Source organism: Corvus cornix, chromosome 7 (genome assembly GCF_000738735.6).
Source record: "Corvus cornix cornix isolate S_Up_H32 chromosome 7, ASM73873v5, whole genome shotgun sequence".
Classification (NCBI taxonomy): domain Eukaryota; kingdom Metazoa; phylum Chordata; class Aves; order Passeriformes; family Corvidae; genus Corvus; species Corvus cornix.
In genome coordinates this window covers 25,181,078-25,197,969 of record NC_046337.1, presented here as the reverse complement: position 1 = coordinate 25,197,969, position 16,892 = coordinate 25,181,078, and the positions used below count along the sequence as shown (strand labels likewise).

At 39.0% G+C, this 16,892-nt stretch overlaps 1 protein-coding gene across 1 annotated transcript in view; it reads left to right on the top strand.

Moving 5' to 3' along the window:
• RAPH1 (Ras association (RalGDS/AF-6) and pleckstrin homology domains 1) overlaps window positions 1-16,892 on the top strand; it is a 92,078-nt gene that overhangs the window by 34,522 nt on the left and 40,664 nt on the right. Inside the window, 2 exon segments of the mRNA XM_039554990.1 lie at window positions 3,061-3,166; window positions 3,984-4,501. Coding sequence (XP_039410924.1) covers window positions 3,061-3,166; window positions 3,984-4,501 — 624 coding nt within the window.

The window sequence follows — 16,892 nt, the reverse complement described above, 5'->3', positions numbered from 1 at the left end:
CTGCAGGGGGTTTTTCAGCTGTTTGAACTGGCCTTCCTGAATAACATATTTAAACTTCTCCGTTTGTCTTTTAGAATTAAACAAAGGTATGATAACTGAAGTTTCATTAAGCTAGAAAAGAGGCAGTTCTTCTCATCTTCATCTTACCTGAAGGAAAGACTGAAGGAAAATTGAGCTAATCACGTAACAGGATTTCAAATTCAGGCTCATCTCTGTTCCTGTCTCTGCCAGCAAGTTCTAAATGTATATAGCACTATAGGGGAATTTTTTCTTTTTCTCTGAGCTCATACACACAGGGCAATAAAGAATCCTGCCTTCTGGGATGAATGGAAGAGTGTGACATGAATATGTATATACTAATTCTTGCTGGTTTTTAACTTACTTTGAAGGGTTTTTAATGGTGTGAACCATTTTGAAGGCATAGGCTTTGTAAATCGCCATGAGTGAGGATATTCACAGAGGAGCACAATGGGTCTTAGACCCATTAAGCGTTGCTTAATTTCAGATGTTCTGTAGATCTGTTGAGCTTCAGTGTCAGCAAGATTCCCCATGTAACACATTCCACTCCAGAGGCAGCAGCTCCTGACCCTTGGGTCAGCAGCTGGATCACAGTGCCCTACTGCCTGCTACTTACAAAAATCCTGGTATTTATTATAGCCATCGTATTAGCCATCATAACATAACAATTCAATGGTCTTAGACCCTTTGTTCTCTGCCCCATTTTTTTCAAGGTATGAGCAGCCTAGAAATATAAGTATACTTGGGGCTTATAGCTACACTACTGACATGCAGGCTTCAGGATGATGTCTCAGTTCGTTGTTGATCCATGCAAATTTCTTAAAACCTACTAACAGGTACTTAATGGTAGTTCCCACATTATTTGTTTCTTCCTTCGTATTGCTGTTCAAGACAGTCTGCAACACAGCCTGACAGTTGCCCTTCTGTCTTTCGCAACTACTGAGAAATGACATTTCCCCCAAAACGTTGAATGATCTCATATTGTTCTGTATAAACAAGTTAGTGGAGTTGGTTGTGTCTCAGTTCATTTATTTGGACAATCATCAAAGTCTTGATGGGGCTGTTCCAATGAAGTCCTAATAAAGGGAGCTGATTAGAGTTAATGAGATCCGAAGTGCATTCTCCTGTAGTTTCAGCATTTTTTGCTATTTGTCAGCTGGACTTCAGGAGCACTAGGAGGAAAGGTTTTTGTCCCTGAGATCTTTAACTTCTTTTTAGATTTCCTAAATGTTTATTTTGAGGAGATTTGAAGTAAGACCCAGATAGATGTAAGAGCTTTTTAAAAGATCTGAAATTGTTAAAATGTCCATGGGAATCATTTGAGTTCACTTTCCCTCTTTAGCTCTTGGTCTAACAAAAGCATTATAAAATGAAGTCACAAGATCTGCAGCATGTGTGAGCAATGTTTGGTGATGATGTAGGGTGTCTTAGCATTTATCCTGCTTAAGTTATCCTGCTGTATGGTGCGGGTTAAATGAAAAAAATTTTACCTTGCTTCTCATGATTATTTTAGAATTAAGCTTTTGGTGCTGTTGCAGTTTTTAGCAATTCTCAAACTGCTGGTTTAGCAATCTAATGTGTTACGGAGAATGTGCTCAGATAATAGTGAGAGCATATCACATGTGTGTCCAATGATTTGCAATAACTTTAATAAAGCCAGTAAAACACAATTGAGGTGCTTTTAACCAGAATGTATTTGCTTCACAGGAAATCTTTTGTAGCAGTCTGTGGGTTCAGTCTGAAGTAACAGGGCCTAACTTGCCTCTTCAGTCTCCAGTTTCACCAATGTCTCTAGGATTATAGATGTTTTTTACCCCCCAGCTATTCTGTCTGGAACAATACATAATCTTCATCAGAGCTAGTTGAGGTGAGGGTTTTTTCCGTCTGATGGAAGACAAGGCTTCATCACTGTCTTCTCATATGTGATGATTGACTTGCTGATTTTATTTTTTTTTTTTTTTTTTTTTTTTTTTTTAAGTCCAAGCCAATCTGAGGAGAGAAGGGAGCTCAGGAAGAATAAATATTAGGGGAGAAAATAGTGCATTTGATTTTTTTAATGAACGCTTGAGTAAAGATGTAGAAAATTAACATAAAAAGTTTAGGTGAGAAACTTTATTCTGTTGGAACTAGAAGACGCTTTTCCTTCAGGCAAGTGTATCTTCAGGAACTCTCTATCCGTACAAGCATTGCCTAATTTCAGATGTTCTGCAGGCCTGTTGAGCTTCAGTGACAGCAAGAACTGGATTCCCCATGTAACACGTTCCACTTCAGGGGCAGCAGCTTCTGCCCCTGTCATATACCCCTTTGGTCAGCAGCTGGATCACAGTGCCCTACTGCTTGCTGCTTACAAAAATCCTGGTATTTATTATAGTATTATACCCATGTTAGCCATCATAACATAACAATTCAGTGTATTGCTTAGAAAGAGTTCCATTTTTTAACCTATGCTAGTCTTTCTAAAAAAAACATGTGCTACATAAACTGTCTGGGATTGGTTTTCATAACTTAGTGTTATTCACAGGAAAGACTATTGGAAAAAATTTTGAATTTAGCGAATTTAAATCCCTGTTAATAAAATAGGATTTTTCATTGAACGTTTTTATCTGCTTATGCTGTGATTATGCTCATAAGCTAATGGTGGATATCTTAGACCATATCTTAGACTATTATCCCAGTTTGAACGTGTTCAGATACTTGTGCAGTTTGCTGCAGAGAAATAGTTACAGGTAAGTCAGCTGTCTGTTTCAAAATGACTTAGTGTGTAACACCACTCAAAAAAGCTTTTGGAAAATGCTTCTCTCCTTTTGATTCTGAAAAAAGCAGAATGTGCTTTAACACATCTTCTTCACTTCATACCTGAAGTTAAATCTGTGGTATGATGATGTATGTTTTCCATCTAAAGCCTGAAAAAGAAGGGTGGCTTTATATATACTAGTAACTTTTGAAAAATTTCTCTTAGAGAATTAATTCTCATTCATCTTAAAGATTTGCTGTCCAATTCCTTGTCAAATTTTATTTTGCTCTTTTTTTGATCATTTTCAGAGTTTGGATGCAGACAAGCCTGTGGCACCAGTGAAGAGGTCACCTCTCCGCCAGGAAACCAATCTTGCCAACTTCTCATATCGCTTCTCCATGTACAACTTGAATGGTTTGTTGAATTACTTATGACATATAGTTTAAGAAAAATAGTAATTTAAGAAAAAATCCTATTCCAACTATGAATTAAAATATTTTAAAATACAAGAATATTCGAATACACTTACAGCTGAGGTGAGAACATATTTGCTGAAGGTATTGCTTTCTGGTGTCCTTTCTTTTGAGTATTTGAGTCTCCTGAAGCAGTATCTTTTACAACACCTAGTATCTGAGAACTCTAGTGTAGTATTTGTATAAAAAAGCTTGTTCTGGGATCTGGTCTCATGAAAGAATGAATTAGTGTGTATCTGTAAACCAGGAAGAAAGAGCATCTTGTTTTACAGAGCAGGATGCAAGAATATACCTACAGGATGCTTTCAAGATAAACAGAAGGAAACCGTGATTTAAAGGCTTGAATATGTATATAGTATTACTGTTTTGGTTTTGTTTTTTTAAAACAGTTGCATTACTTTAGCAGAAAATGCGTAGCAAAACATCTGCACTTTTTCAAAAAGTGAGGCATGAGATTATGCAAATGTATTTTTACATTCTGTTCACAGGAAGGCAGTTTAAACTTTTCAGATGTAATCTGAACATTCATAGACTTCTTTTGCTGACAAATGTGTTTAACCCAAATAGTGTGAAAGTTGCACTGGTCAAGAATAGTCGTGCAAATGAATTTCTGTTTAGCAGTGTGCAGAGATTTTGCAATACAGATGGGAAAAGAAAATACTGCTTCCTTTGCTCTCTTAACCATTAGATTTGATAACACAAAGTGAAGAGTTGCAAATGAAATAACTCTGCACGTACTGACTACTCATTTGTTGCAGAAGCCCTGAATCAGGGGGAGACTGTGGATCTGGATGCCCTCATGGCTGATCTCTGTTCCATAGAGCAGGAGCTCAGCAGCATCGGCTCTCATTCAGCAAACAATGCTGCAGTGAAACGCCTTGCCACAGAACCCAGAACTCCGAAACCACCTGCTAGTCGACCTGCTTCTAAGCACGGCAGCGTGAAAGGATTATCCTCCTCCTCTGCTAAGGTGACTAAACCGTCACATGCCAACGTGTCTCTGGATGACATCACTGCACAGTTAGAAAAGGCCTCTTTGAGCATGGATGAGGCAGCCCAGCAGTCTACTGCGGAAGACAGCAAGCCAGTGGTTAGTGCCCAGCACAGGAGGACAGCATCTGCTGGCACGGTGAGCGATGCTGAGTTGCGCTCTATCAGTAACTCCTCCCGTTCCAGCGTGACCTCTGCAGCTTCCAGCATGGACTCCTTGGATATCGATAAGGTGACGAGACCTCAGGAACTGGACTTGACATCACAAGGGCAACCAATCACTGAGGTAGGGTGTGACTAATTTGAGATTTTTGTTTCGTTTGGGTTTTTCTCTTCAAACTTACACACACTGTACCACCTCATTCCCATGCTGACACTTGTAACTAAACATCTGCAGTGCAATGGGGTTGATTGAAAACTTGCTTTTACAGGAACTGCACATGTTGTGGCTACTTCTTTCTCTGTTTTTGGTTTTGTCTGTAAGGAAACTTCTTGTAAAGAATGTGTTTTGGTATCTTTAAGAGCTTTCCCCATCTCTTCCTCCTCTTAAGCCAATCATGCATTTTAATGTTTTTATAGTTAATATTTTTATTTGAAGTAAATGTCACATATTGCTTTTAATTTAAATGTGAGGAGTGCACAGCTGTGGCAAAAAGAAAGCACAACTGACAAAGCTCTGTTCCTGTTATAGTACAGTTAATACCCGAAATGCATGGAGCAATTTACGGGTGTGTGTCTGGAGCTGTACTATACCACTACTTAATATTCTTGTTTAATGTATGACAGGAGGAACTCTTTGAAGCAATACACAACACGGAAAAATAACTGGGCTGCAATACAACATTAGCAGATATTCATTTGGGATTTTGGTGCTTTGACATTGATTAATCAGAGAGGAAACTTCAGTAAGAACAGCCAGTTCAGTGAACTTTGCAAGTGCTGGTGACTTGTGAGAGAAAATGTGTAAATTGTTCCAGTGAATTTTGAGAACTTAAACTTAGAAGCTCTCTTGTAGAAATGCTCTCTGAAACAGAAATCTGACCTGTTAAAATGTCAGTTATACTAGTATGCCTGTTCTCTTTCATGAGAGAAAACTGGAACAAGCTGAGTTTATTCTAATCAATAATTAAAACTAATCTGAATGAGCTGTGCTGGAAGCATGGTTCTACACATCTACAACAAAAGTTCATCTGATGTAAAGTGAATGATGCAGGCTTGTCAGTCTTACGATCAACTCACTGAGGTCACACTTTGCTTTAAATCTTTATTTGAAATGGTGAGAAATGAATGAGTGACAGTTTAGGTCAACTTTCTTTTTGCATAAAAAGTTTGTTTTCAGTATGCTTTTATTGGAGATGTCGTATTCAGTGAAGCAAAACAGATAGAAATGTGCCCTTTGCTCTTTGGAAAGTTAAAATGCAAACCTTTGCATTATTGCTGTAGGCCTGAGTGTTCAAGCCCAGCCTACGACAGTCATTGATTATATTGTTGTTTGTTTGTCAATCATTTTCTTTTTATGGTATGAAAAGGCTTGGTTTTGGCTTTTTGTTGGTTTTTTTTTTGCATCTCCAGCTGATATTCATGGTTATATCTTTGTCTTTATGATGTAGAAAATTAGGCAGTCTTGCATTTTGGTCTCTTCTCGAGCTAAAAAAGATGATTTACGTGAATTAGTTGCTCTAGCTTGCATAGCATAAGAAAAGCATGAGTGTTGCATTTTTTGATTTTTTTAATGCAAGATGATTTCTGCAGTTGATCTTGCAGGTCTCCCTCTAGATTCTCTCTCTTACTTTGGGAGTTGTATGCTTGAGGCATCAGTAAAATTGCCCTTCTTGTCTCCGAGTTTTTTTCAATTCTTTGTGTCATGAGTAATCAACAACCACCTGCTACCGTTAATTAACTTGATGTTGGTGAATCAAGGGACAGAGGTTAAGAAGTTGCCTTGTCTTCACAGGAAGCTAATCTGTATTGCTGCAAGTATTGCAGTTGCTGTTTCAGTTGCTTTCTGATCTCTTGGCCACTGACTCCAAGGCTCAAAATCATCCCCAAAAGCTTTTCTCAAAGACGTTTGCCTTTGTATAAATCCAGTGATTGCTTCTCATACAAGGATGTGGCTGTTGTTTCTCTGCCCAGATAAGTTGATAAGAATGATTGATTGATTCCTTTGAAGGGGGTAACCAGAAAACGTCAGTAATTTGAGATACAGATTCTGCTCTCCTGTTGAGAACAGAAACCTCTGCACTCACTAGCCATGCTATTTGATTCGGCTCTATCTATTCTTTTTAATTTCAGTAGCCTGAGGAAGGTGTTCAACTCTGAGAAGTCATCCCCAAGTTCACAGAATTGGTACTCAACTATTCATTATTAAAATTATGGGATGGGATGGGGCTTCTTACTGAGAAGTAAGTTTCTTTTTCCATCACTGGTGAACAGAGAAAGGGAAATCACTTTTTTTTTGAGTTTGTGACAGATTCTGTGGTGCTGTTTTTTACATTTTTACATTTAGCTTTTAAATGGATTTTTAGGAAGAGTTGTTGGGTATCAACAAAGCAGTTTATTTCCTATTTCATTCATTTAGTGCCCAAAAACTAGTTTAAAGGTTTATTAATCCTCTTGGCTAGGTTGTAAACCAAAACACCTTTTACTAGTAGGGCTGAATTGTACCCTCCCACCCACACAGTTGACTCAATGGTGCTCTTCCTAATAGAAAACATCCTGCTGAGGAAGTAGCCTTTGAAGAAGTCCTAGTGTCCATACAGGGAAAAAGCCCAACAGTTTTTGTGCAGAAAGTGGGAGAGGCTGTTTATTCATGGTCACAGCAGATCTGTTTTGAGATTTGTTACTGTAAAGTAGTGCTTTCAGTTAGCTCTTTTCTTTTTGCCTCTCTTCCTTGAGACTGCCTGTAGGTGAGCTGACCTTTAAAATTTTTCTTTGCTGCTATGGCTCTTCTGAAAGAGGTCAGTGTCTTGGCAGCTCTGCCCTTTTGGCCGATACTTTCTGTCTTCTCCAGGCAGTATAGGCACTTCAAAAAGTCATCCTTTCTGCTGCAACTTCATGTTATGCTCTTCCTAAGTACAATGGAAGACAATTTGGATGGGAGGAAATGCTTGCCTGAAAAAGGAAATTAGGCTTTGCAGTTAAAAACTTCAGTGTTCTGTCTTAAAAAATAGTTCTGCTCTGTATTTAAGAGCTCACTGACCTGGAAGCACAGGAATATCCTGTAAAAGAACTGCTGTACACTGGCCCACTGAAGGTACGTGTGGTGTAGTATACTCTCTGGCTGGTTATAGGGACCAATGTTACAGAAAAAGGCTGCAATTCCACAGCCACTAGAAATGGGAGGATATGACTTCCCTTTCCTCTCATCCTTCCTTTCTCACAGTTCTTCCTTACACTGTCTCATCTCCTCCCTTGTCCCAGCTTTGACACTTAACTGGTACTTAGTACACCAAAACTTTCTGCTTCTATTCTGGATCTCATTCTGTGTTACTTAGGTGAACTGCAGAGGCTCAGAGGACTGATGCACATTAGCAGGATTGTAGCCAAGGACTGGCAGCTGAAAGGGAGAGCAGGAACTCACTCGTTGGTGGTAATGGATGATTCAGAACTTCTTGCCTGAGCATTTGGACAGGCACCTTAGTGTCTTGTCTTCCTCTTCATCCTAGCAGCCTGTGCTGTAGGAAATTCCTGGGATTGAAGATATATCAGCATGATGACCGATGATAACTCCCAGTGGTCGTATTGGCCAGGACCATCCTTGTATTTATTCTAAATTTGTCTTTATGCCACTTTCAGAGGAGTTGACTGGAGTTCCCTTGGTTGCCTAAAGTTGTGGGTTTATTAGTTGTCATCATGGTTTAACTGTCCTCCTTTTTTCCTTTCCTTTCTTTAAACATTGCAAATGTCGATGTTTTCAAAGATTATCGCTTTGTAGTCTTGAGACCTTGTCTTGGTGGTACTAAGTGTTTTCTGGCTGCACTTACATTCTTGTCTTTAGTCTCCCCTTAAGTATTGTTGAATAAAAAAAAAGTTGTTTCCACCACACTCTAACCCCCATAATTTTTTGCTAAATTGAAATTTGTCTTTGACAAAATGGCTTCACAAATCCTTGCTTAAGCAGTATTCTTTCTTGAATTGGTAGGTTGCATTTCATTTTCTCTACTTTTAGTTGTGTAATGTGGCATACACTTTACAATGTTATTTCGGGGGGGCCGTAGGGGAGGTGCTTTACTTGTATGTAGACCAGAATAGTGGAGTACTAGCATGAGTTAAAGGTAGGGGAAATGATGACTCTATGACTAACTTGTTGCCTCCACCCACATTATCTTTTTCTTCTTCCTTTGGTCCCTCTGCCAGCAAGAAGTTGTCTCTGTTTTCAGTGAGCTGTGTTAGAGTAGAAGGAGAAGAAAGCAGAGGGGAGAGAGTAGAGAACTGTGTTGATGATGCTTATGTAGCTGTTTGTGTCTGGTGGGTGAAAGGCTCCATTCATGGGCAGTCATTGTTACTGTCCTGCACATACTCAGTGAAGAGGTTGCAGATAAGTTTGAAGTCTGCCATCTGGTCTGGCACAGTTCAGCGTCACCCTCCTAATATGCCAGAGCTCTTTATGTCTGTAACCCAGTTTGCACAGCTGAGAGATTCTGGACATACAAAGATAATGCAAAATTTAGCAGTCGGTAACACTACATGATTTAATTGCATTTTATTTTTTAGCTTTTACTTAAACTCATTGTAGATTTCTACTTGATGCATGAGGAGTAAAAATCATGAGAAGAGAGTGCCAGTGCAATAAAGCTACATGGTTTGTGCTTCACTTGACAGAGAAGGCAGTGTAGAGTAAACATTAATGTTTCTTTCAGGGTAAACAAGGGAGCTTTGGAGTCATGACTGTTAGTAGCAATTGTCATGTAAGCTCAGCACCCATAAATAAATCTGTACTGGCCAAAAGATCCTGTGGGATAAAATGGAAAACTTGAAATGGATGTAAGTGATAATAAAGTTTGTGTTTCATAGCAATTTTGCCATAGTTCTTACATGGAAATGCTAGCATTTCATTTGCCTGTGCAGTGGTATAACACAGAAGCTTTGGTACCCGTTTAAAATAATTGAGGGTCATGTTTTATGTGGGATTGCTAAGTGTTGCATTGTATGAAAACGCAGTTAACGTATGCAGAGAAATAAACTGATGATATATATGGTCTTTGTTAGGCAACGCTGTCTTAAAATAGAGTTGGACTGCTGAATCTCGTGTTATTTGGAGGTGATTTAAAGAAGAGTTGTGGTCTATTTTAGCTCTTGCAGGAATAGAGCATTATTAGCTTTTGTATTTTGGGAGCTTAAAGTTTGAGTAGTTTTCCTTATGGTCCATGTGATGTGTGGTTAGCAGATGTGAAGGATGTTAGACTCCAGTTTGTGAGAGTAGTCACAGATAAGCAACTAACAAGGCATGGCAGAGGTTTAGTTTGTGTTTCTTCTAAAGACTTTTTTAAAAAATCGTTTCATTTTCTGCCAGTTGTGTTATGTCCTTAGTTTAGTACACAAAGTCTGTTCTGGAGCATTTCCAGTTCCCCTTTTCCTAAGCTAACAATAGTCAATGGAAAGACTTAATTTGAAACACAATTAGACCATTTCTTCCGCTTTTTTTTTTCCCAATTATTAGTCACAAAGTATTCTTTAAAAAGTCAACAGTAAGGGAAAATTGTGTGTATCTGTCATCCTGAAGCGTTACTTTGGCTTCCAGTTTTGTTGGCATAAGAAGTGTGAGCCATCCAGCTTTCAAATGTTCTTGAAATACATGTAAAATGACTCCTCATTTGCCAGATTTTTGGAAGCTTTCAAAGCATTCTCTGAGATAAACATATGATTTTATAAAATATAAACAATATTTATGTATTTCAAACACATAATCAAATGTGCTTGGCTATGCATAATTGTCATATGATGGACTAGAACCCAAGGATTGCTAATACACTCTTCCCAATGCCTGCAAAACTAGCACATAAACTTTTTTCACATTATACTTAAGAAATCTGTAAAGCAAATGATGGGAAGGGATAATTTTAATTTTTTTTAAAGCATTTTCAATTGGGATCCAAAGGAAGCATTCTAAAAGTTTTGTTTACTGCACATGCATGGAATGGTACGTTTTAAAAATTGGGGTATTTCAAATACATGAAAGGGAAACAAGAATTTAAACGTTATCCTTGCACTGGTTAAATCCTGATTCTCCACTCAGTGTATCTGACTTATTTTATAGCTATGGTTTAAAATTTATCCTGTAGCTTTTCCTCATGGGAGATAACTAATTGAAGTATAACAGAAATCATAAAACATATAAGAATAGTTTCTCTTCTGTCAGCTTTGCCTCACACTGATGAATAAACTTAAAAGTTCCCTCCATGGAAGGAACAGGAAAATGGACTTGTTATATATGTATAACAAGTGTGTATATATATAATATATAATATGTGTCTTGTTTTACACCACTGGCTGGCAAGGCTGGTATCCACTCAAAAATTAGTTAGGTGTACTTTGTTACTGTAAGTGTGAACACCAAAGGCATTGTGTCTACCTAAATATACTCTTTCTTTGTGGTTGTTCTGTAAGGATGGAGTCTTCTGTGGACAAGCAACTGCATGACTCACCCTGCTGTCCCAAATGCTAGGTAAATAAGCACACTTTAAAATGAATCTCTTTGCTTTTATGCCTGTTCCACAGCACTTCAGAAAAATACTTGTGTTTATGAAAGGATTTCTTGAGGAAAAAAATGTATCATTAATACAGACAAGCCAAGAAAATGGTTGCTCAGAGATTCTTTATCTTACCAGACTCATCTGCAAGAGAAAAAATACCATAGATCAATGACGAAATAAATCTAGGCAGCACACTTTTGGAACTACCCACTAGACATGAGTTGAGAAATCCAAGTCTTGCCCTTATGATGTTACCAAACTTTTTCAGAAGTGTGCTGCAGGGGAGTTGTATGCATTGGTTGCAGTTTCCAGTAAAGATATCGCTCTACTAGTGATGATTAATTAATGGAGCTTTTAAAACAGCCAGTTTCTTTGTAGATGCACCATTCTGCTTAAAACAAAGACAAATGTCTTTACTTTTTCTGCAACATTTGATTAGATTAGGGATGTGTAATACTAAATCTGTAGGAAGTTAGGAACAGATTACTTGTTTGTCCTTGTTTCAGGTTGCCAAAAAAGAAACTGGGGACAGATGACAAAAATTAGGAACAAAGCCACCAGTTGTGGAACATTAAACTCTTAAGAGGAGAAAAGAATTTGTTGTTCTCCCCAGTTACATATATTCCTAAGCTATAGCATGAAAACTAGGGTTTGTGAGGTTTGTAAAAGAGTCTGAACCCCCAAAAAATAAGATTTCATATTCTGGAGAAGCAGTTGAGAACTGGCCTTTTAGCTGTGTCCGTTTTGAGCACACTGCTTTAGTTTAGTTTAGTTTGTTCTACGATAATACAGTATTTAGTGTTTAGTTTGTTATACTATAATAAAAGTTGTCTGCAAATACAAAGAAAAGCCTTCATTTTTAGTTAACTAATGTACAGCTTTGATTAGTTTCCTGTGTTGGACACCTATTAGTCTTATTTTTGTAAAAGTTATTCAATATTTTAGACCAGCCACATCAGTGCCTTGCTTTGTGAATGCAGGTTCTATTTCATTCATGTGGCTTACCTGCTTTAAACACGTAGGGTAGATCTGTGACTTTTAACTCCCCAGCTGTGTATACCCATTCTTTTATAGTGGTTGATCTCTCGAGGGTTTGGTGTCTACAGTCATTTCGGAGGGAATTTGTAGTGTAAAAGTCAACAGCCCTGTAATCAAACTTTTCTTAATACAGTTACTTCTTAGGGTATAAGGCACTAAATTCAAATAAAACCAATTAAAGCTATATGTACTCTTATTTGTTAGGTTTCTTAGCTGCTTTGATGTCTTGTTTTCTGTGCTACAGGTAGAGCCCTTCACAGGATGAAGTCTGTGATATTCTGTAAGTAATGCAGTTAGGAATCAATTAGTCATAGTTCGGGGGGTTTTTTCCCTTTCTTCTTTAGGTCTTCCACTTAATGCACCTTATTTTAGACTGATCAGACAACCATTTGCTCTAAAAATATACTCCATCTTATTTTTTCTTGGGGTTTTCTTGAAACTTCGTCCCTGCCGATGAACTATTTGGGATTTCATGTTTGTTTTATGCTACTTTAGATCCATGCTACTGATGAATTGGGCAGCCTTGCCCCATCTTGGGTTGGAGCTGTTGCTTATGCAGCTGCCTAGTGATTTGGAGCAGCTTTCCCTGGAAAATAATCCTTGTGAATTAGTTGTTCATTGATCCATTGGACCACGTGGTCAAAATCATTGCTGTCCACATGAGATGTGAGAGCACATGGTTGGGGGAATGACAGGACTGCCTCTTCCTTGCAGCGGTTTAGTCTTACATTTCTAAAAAGCAGTAGTGAAATGAACCTTGAACTGAATGTTCACCAGCTTTTGCAATCCTTTCTGTCCTGCTCTGTCTTAAGTAACTCGTGTTCAGCAGGGGAGCATCACGGCCTGACCTGGCAGGTGATGGACTAGCACAGAGTGCACCTCATGCACACAGAGCAGCAGTTTGTTCATTTGAGATGTCACAGACATGTTACTTAAATTACAGTGAATTTCAACAGGGTTAGTCTGCCAGGACTGGCATGAAATTATAAACATCCCCAGTATTTAATAAATACTTGCTGTAAGTTAAGATTTAAATTTTTTTTATTACAGTTGCCTGCAGTGACATGGAGTCACAGGAGTCCTAGGAGGGAGGGTTGGCCACTCCTGAGCCCAGAGTAATTGCACACTTGAGCACAGAGTAATTGTTCTTCCTTCCCTTGTCTGGCTCCAATATGTTTTGCAGCAGCCAGGCACTGCAGCTTAAAGAAGACTGCTGTACTCTCCCACCATGCAACCAGGCATTCTTGATCTTGGCCAGTCTTTGATTTGAGAGTAGCAGTGTGCAGTCCAGCTGAAGGGCTGGCCAGTGCTCTGTGAGAGAATGCAGCCTTGAGGTTTTTTTGATTGTGATGCTCCAGGCTTCACTGAGACTTACAGACTACAGTTTTAATTCTAAAGGCTTAGTCTCAGACAAATTCAGCTATCCTCATAGGAAAGCACAAAGCAAGACCTAGATGATGCTCCTACCAATAATCTATTTCCTGGTCGGATGTGCAGAGGTCTTTAAAAACATCTGTATTTTAAATGACACACACCTTCCTTTCCTTTCTTGGGAATTGTCTTGGTTTGAAAGACAGGTGTCTGCTAAGGAAGGCAGGAGCCTCCCTTGGAATGGCAGATGCAACCCCCTTTCCCTCCGAGTTATTATAATTTTGAAATCGAGGGGCTTTTAGGCAAAGATGTGGGAAATAGGAATAACAGTTCTTTCCTATTATATATCTATATGTATATAACCAGTCAAACAAAACAACTATGGCAGTAACAGCAATCACAAACCCAGTCCCAGCCTTCTCGGCTGTCGGGCCCTTTCCCCTCGGGTGCAGTTCCGCTCGCAGCCGGCAGGGGCGCTGGCGGCTCCCGGTGAGCAGGGCAGGTGCGATGGTTCCCCCGCGGCTGCAGGGGGCGCTCCGGAGCGAGCTCGGGAGCACGCGGCACCGGTGCCCTGGGATCCCGGGAAGGGATGGAACAAAGGCTTCACAAACCCCTGGGCAGCCGATCCCGGTGTCTGCCAGACCCTCGGGAACAGCAGGCTGGGATGGCAGGGACGAGCACAAATCCCGGGTGGCAGACGAGATGCATCCAAACAGGGAACCCCCCAGAGGTCAGGCAGGCAGGGTGAGCAGAGCTACAACGTAGCAAGGGCTCGAAGCAACGGCGGGAGCAGGGCGGCCACTGCCCGGCTCCGAGTGGGGCAGGGAATGGCGGCCTTGGGATCCCGGGGCTTCTCCAGCAGAAGGAAAAGCAGCTGAAGAAAGCAGCCTCTCTCTCTGTCCAAACACCGGAGACCGACTGCCCACACACCCAGGTGAAACAAAAGAGTAGCCAGATGCACCCCACCCCCAGTGGGTAGGTCTTTGTTTTTCTGAAGTACCCAGCAATTTGTCCCCCTAGCAACACATATAGGGAAAATTCCTTTAACAGAAAAAAAAGACCAGGAGAGTTCCTAAAACCCCAACAGGAATACTTTGTCTAATGTAGATGACTAATCAGCCTGTAACAGTAACAAATCATGGAAAATTTCTCTTAGTAGTATCATTTGTTCAAAATTTTAATAAGCAACTCTAGGATGACTATGCTTGAGCTAGGGAGGTTTAACCAGATGACCAACTGTGGTCCCTTCTAGCCTTACCCACACTGTGATTCTGTGTGTGAAGAGGTCAGGCAGCTCTGTTACCCAATGCTGTTACTTCAGTCTCTCAGTGTCTGTTTTCCTTTTCTGAGGTTTTAATAAGAATAAACTGTAACCGCTTTTTCAACAAATTTTTTCTAGTACTAATCTAAACCTCCTCTGCTGCAACTTGAAGCCTTTTATCTTGTCCTGTCTCTTGTTACGTGCAGGAAGAGACTGTCACCCACCTGTTCACACCTCCTTTTAGGTGTTTGTAGAGAGTGATGAGGTGTCCCCTGAGCCTCTTTCTTGCTAGGCTAAACAACCCCCTTTGCAAAGGAAAGCAGAAAATAGATATTTTTAGTCAGATGTTTATCGTATTGTATCGATATGAATAAATTTCATGTGAATACATAATCTCAAAGAGATCAGAAAAACCAATTTCAGCTCTCCTTTCCCATCTTTGGGTCAAAATTACAAAAATTATTTTTAATCTTTAATTCTTGAGTTCTCTTTTGAAAATAGTGGATTCTAATTCTTGAAGCTGGAATCTAAAGAATTAAATGTCAGGATGTAGTTGAAATGGAAGCTGTAGTAATCTTTTCAACAAAGATTTGCAAGCATATAGCTCGCTAGTGAACGCTGTATACTGAGTTTTCCCTGATTTTTTTAGTTTGTTTCTTAGGGGCCGAGAATGCTTTTTAAAAAGGCTTTTGTAGTGTTTCTCAACTGTGATATTAAATCCAGAATAGTGGCACAAGAGTGCCACCAGCTGGTTTAATTAAACACGTGTATTTATTGTTAAGCTCCTGTTCAAGAGTTTTGCAAGAAACACATGGCAAGATAATTACATGCACAAGTCCTCAATGTGCTCTTACTGCCTTTTTTTTTATGTACTAAGGTAAGTTATTCTGCTGTACATACCTTGAGTGAATGACGTCTTTGAATGTACAGATAGTGTTTAACAAGGAAGGAAGTTTTCTATTTAACATGTTTAAGGCATTAGAATAGTAAGATAAAATACTTCAGAAGATCACCAGGTCATCTTTTTCTTACACTTCCCACCCCAGTTTTTGATCATTATTTGTAAACTGTCAGTGTAAAGAACATATTTGATGCCTTTCAGACTGTGTTGTATTGTTTTTAAACTCTGTATGCCTGTATTCTCAGCCTTTACCTTAAAATTGGAGGAATTAGATACAACTTAGTCTCTTAGCGATGAGACTGAATCTTTCTGAATTGATCCCACTTTTCTGTACTAAGTGATAATCAGACATAACAAGAAAATGGATAAGTGTTCAGATTTTGCAAAAATATGCAAGTAGAATTGAAGAGAGGAGACCATGTATAATACAGCATCTTACTTGTGAACCAGTGGGCTGCTACCATGGCAAGATGGGCTACTTGGCCTTCGTGCGTCAGACCCTAGCTAGACAGCTCAGTTTATCACCTCTTCTTAAGTGCTTTTCTTAAAATCCACCTGTCAGTTATTGTCTGTAAAAAATAAATCTAATATGCTGGGTAATTCAGTGATAGTTTGGGGGTTTTTTGAAACTGACTTTCAGCTCAAGACCTCTTAATCTCAAGAATTGAAACAACCCAGTGAATATTACATAATGGAGCTGACAAGGACAATAGCTGAGAAAATCTTGAAGTTTTGGCCATGTAGAGCATTACTGGTCATTTAGTTTGTACAATTAATTGTATTCTGAAAATCTGAAAGGTCTTTTCATTTCCTGGTAGCCCATCTGTTCTATCATGTTTAGCAAACATGCTTTGTAGGTATAGGATTGGTGATGGGTGTAAAAGTATTTCAGTATTGAAAAAACTATCTGGTTTAAGCAGCTGCTGTGTATTTAAGTAGTGTGTTGAGTTTTCTGAAATGCACTGAAATGCAACTTTCAGCAGCTGGTCCATGAACGTCTGGTATTTAGATCTGAAGGTAGTGGATGTTACATTTCTGTCTTCAAAGAAAGGATATAGGAAATCTTTGAAGTCCAAAACATAGTTTGGAGCAAGACTATAGTCCATGTTCTTATAAACATCAAGGCTAGCTGTCTTTGCTGAATGAAGTGTACATGAACACTATTAATTTTTTTTTCCTAACAGAGTTTAGAACTCTTAAGTGTTAATGCTAATTTTACTCAAATCTAATTTTCTGTGTTGTTGATTATCCACAGAAGCTAAAGTTTGTTACGGAGGCATTAGTAGGCTTCTTTATTTGGTTTTTTTACTTCAGGTATTTTGATAATCGTATCTGAATTTTTTTAAGTACAAAATCCTTTTGCACAAAATATTTTTGTGCATGGCTGTTTTGGCATCCCATGAGAAAGGTATAC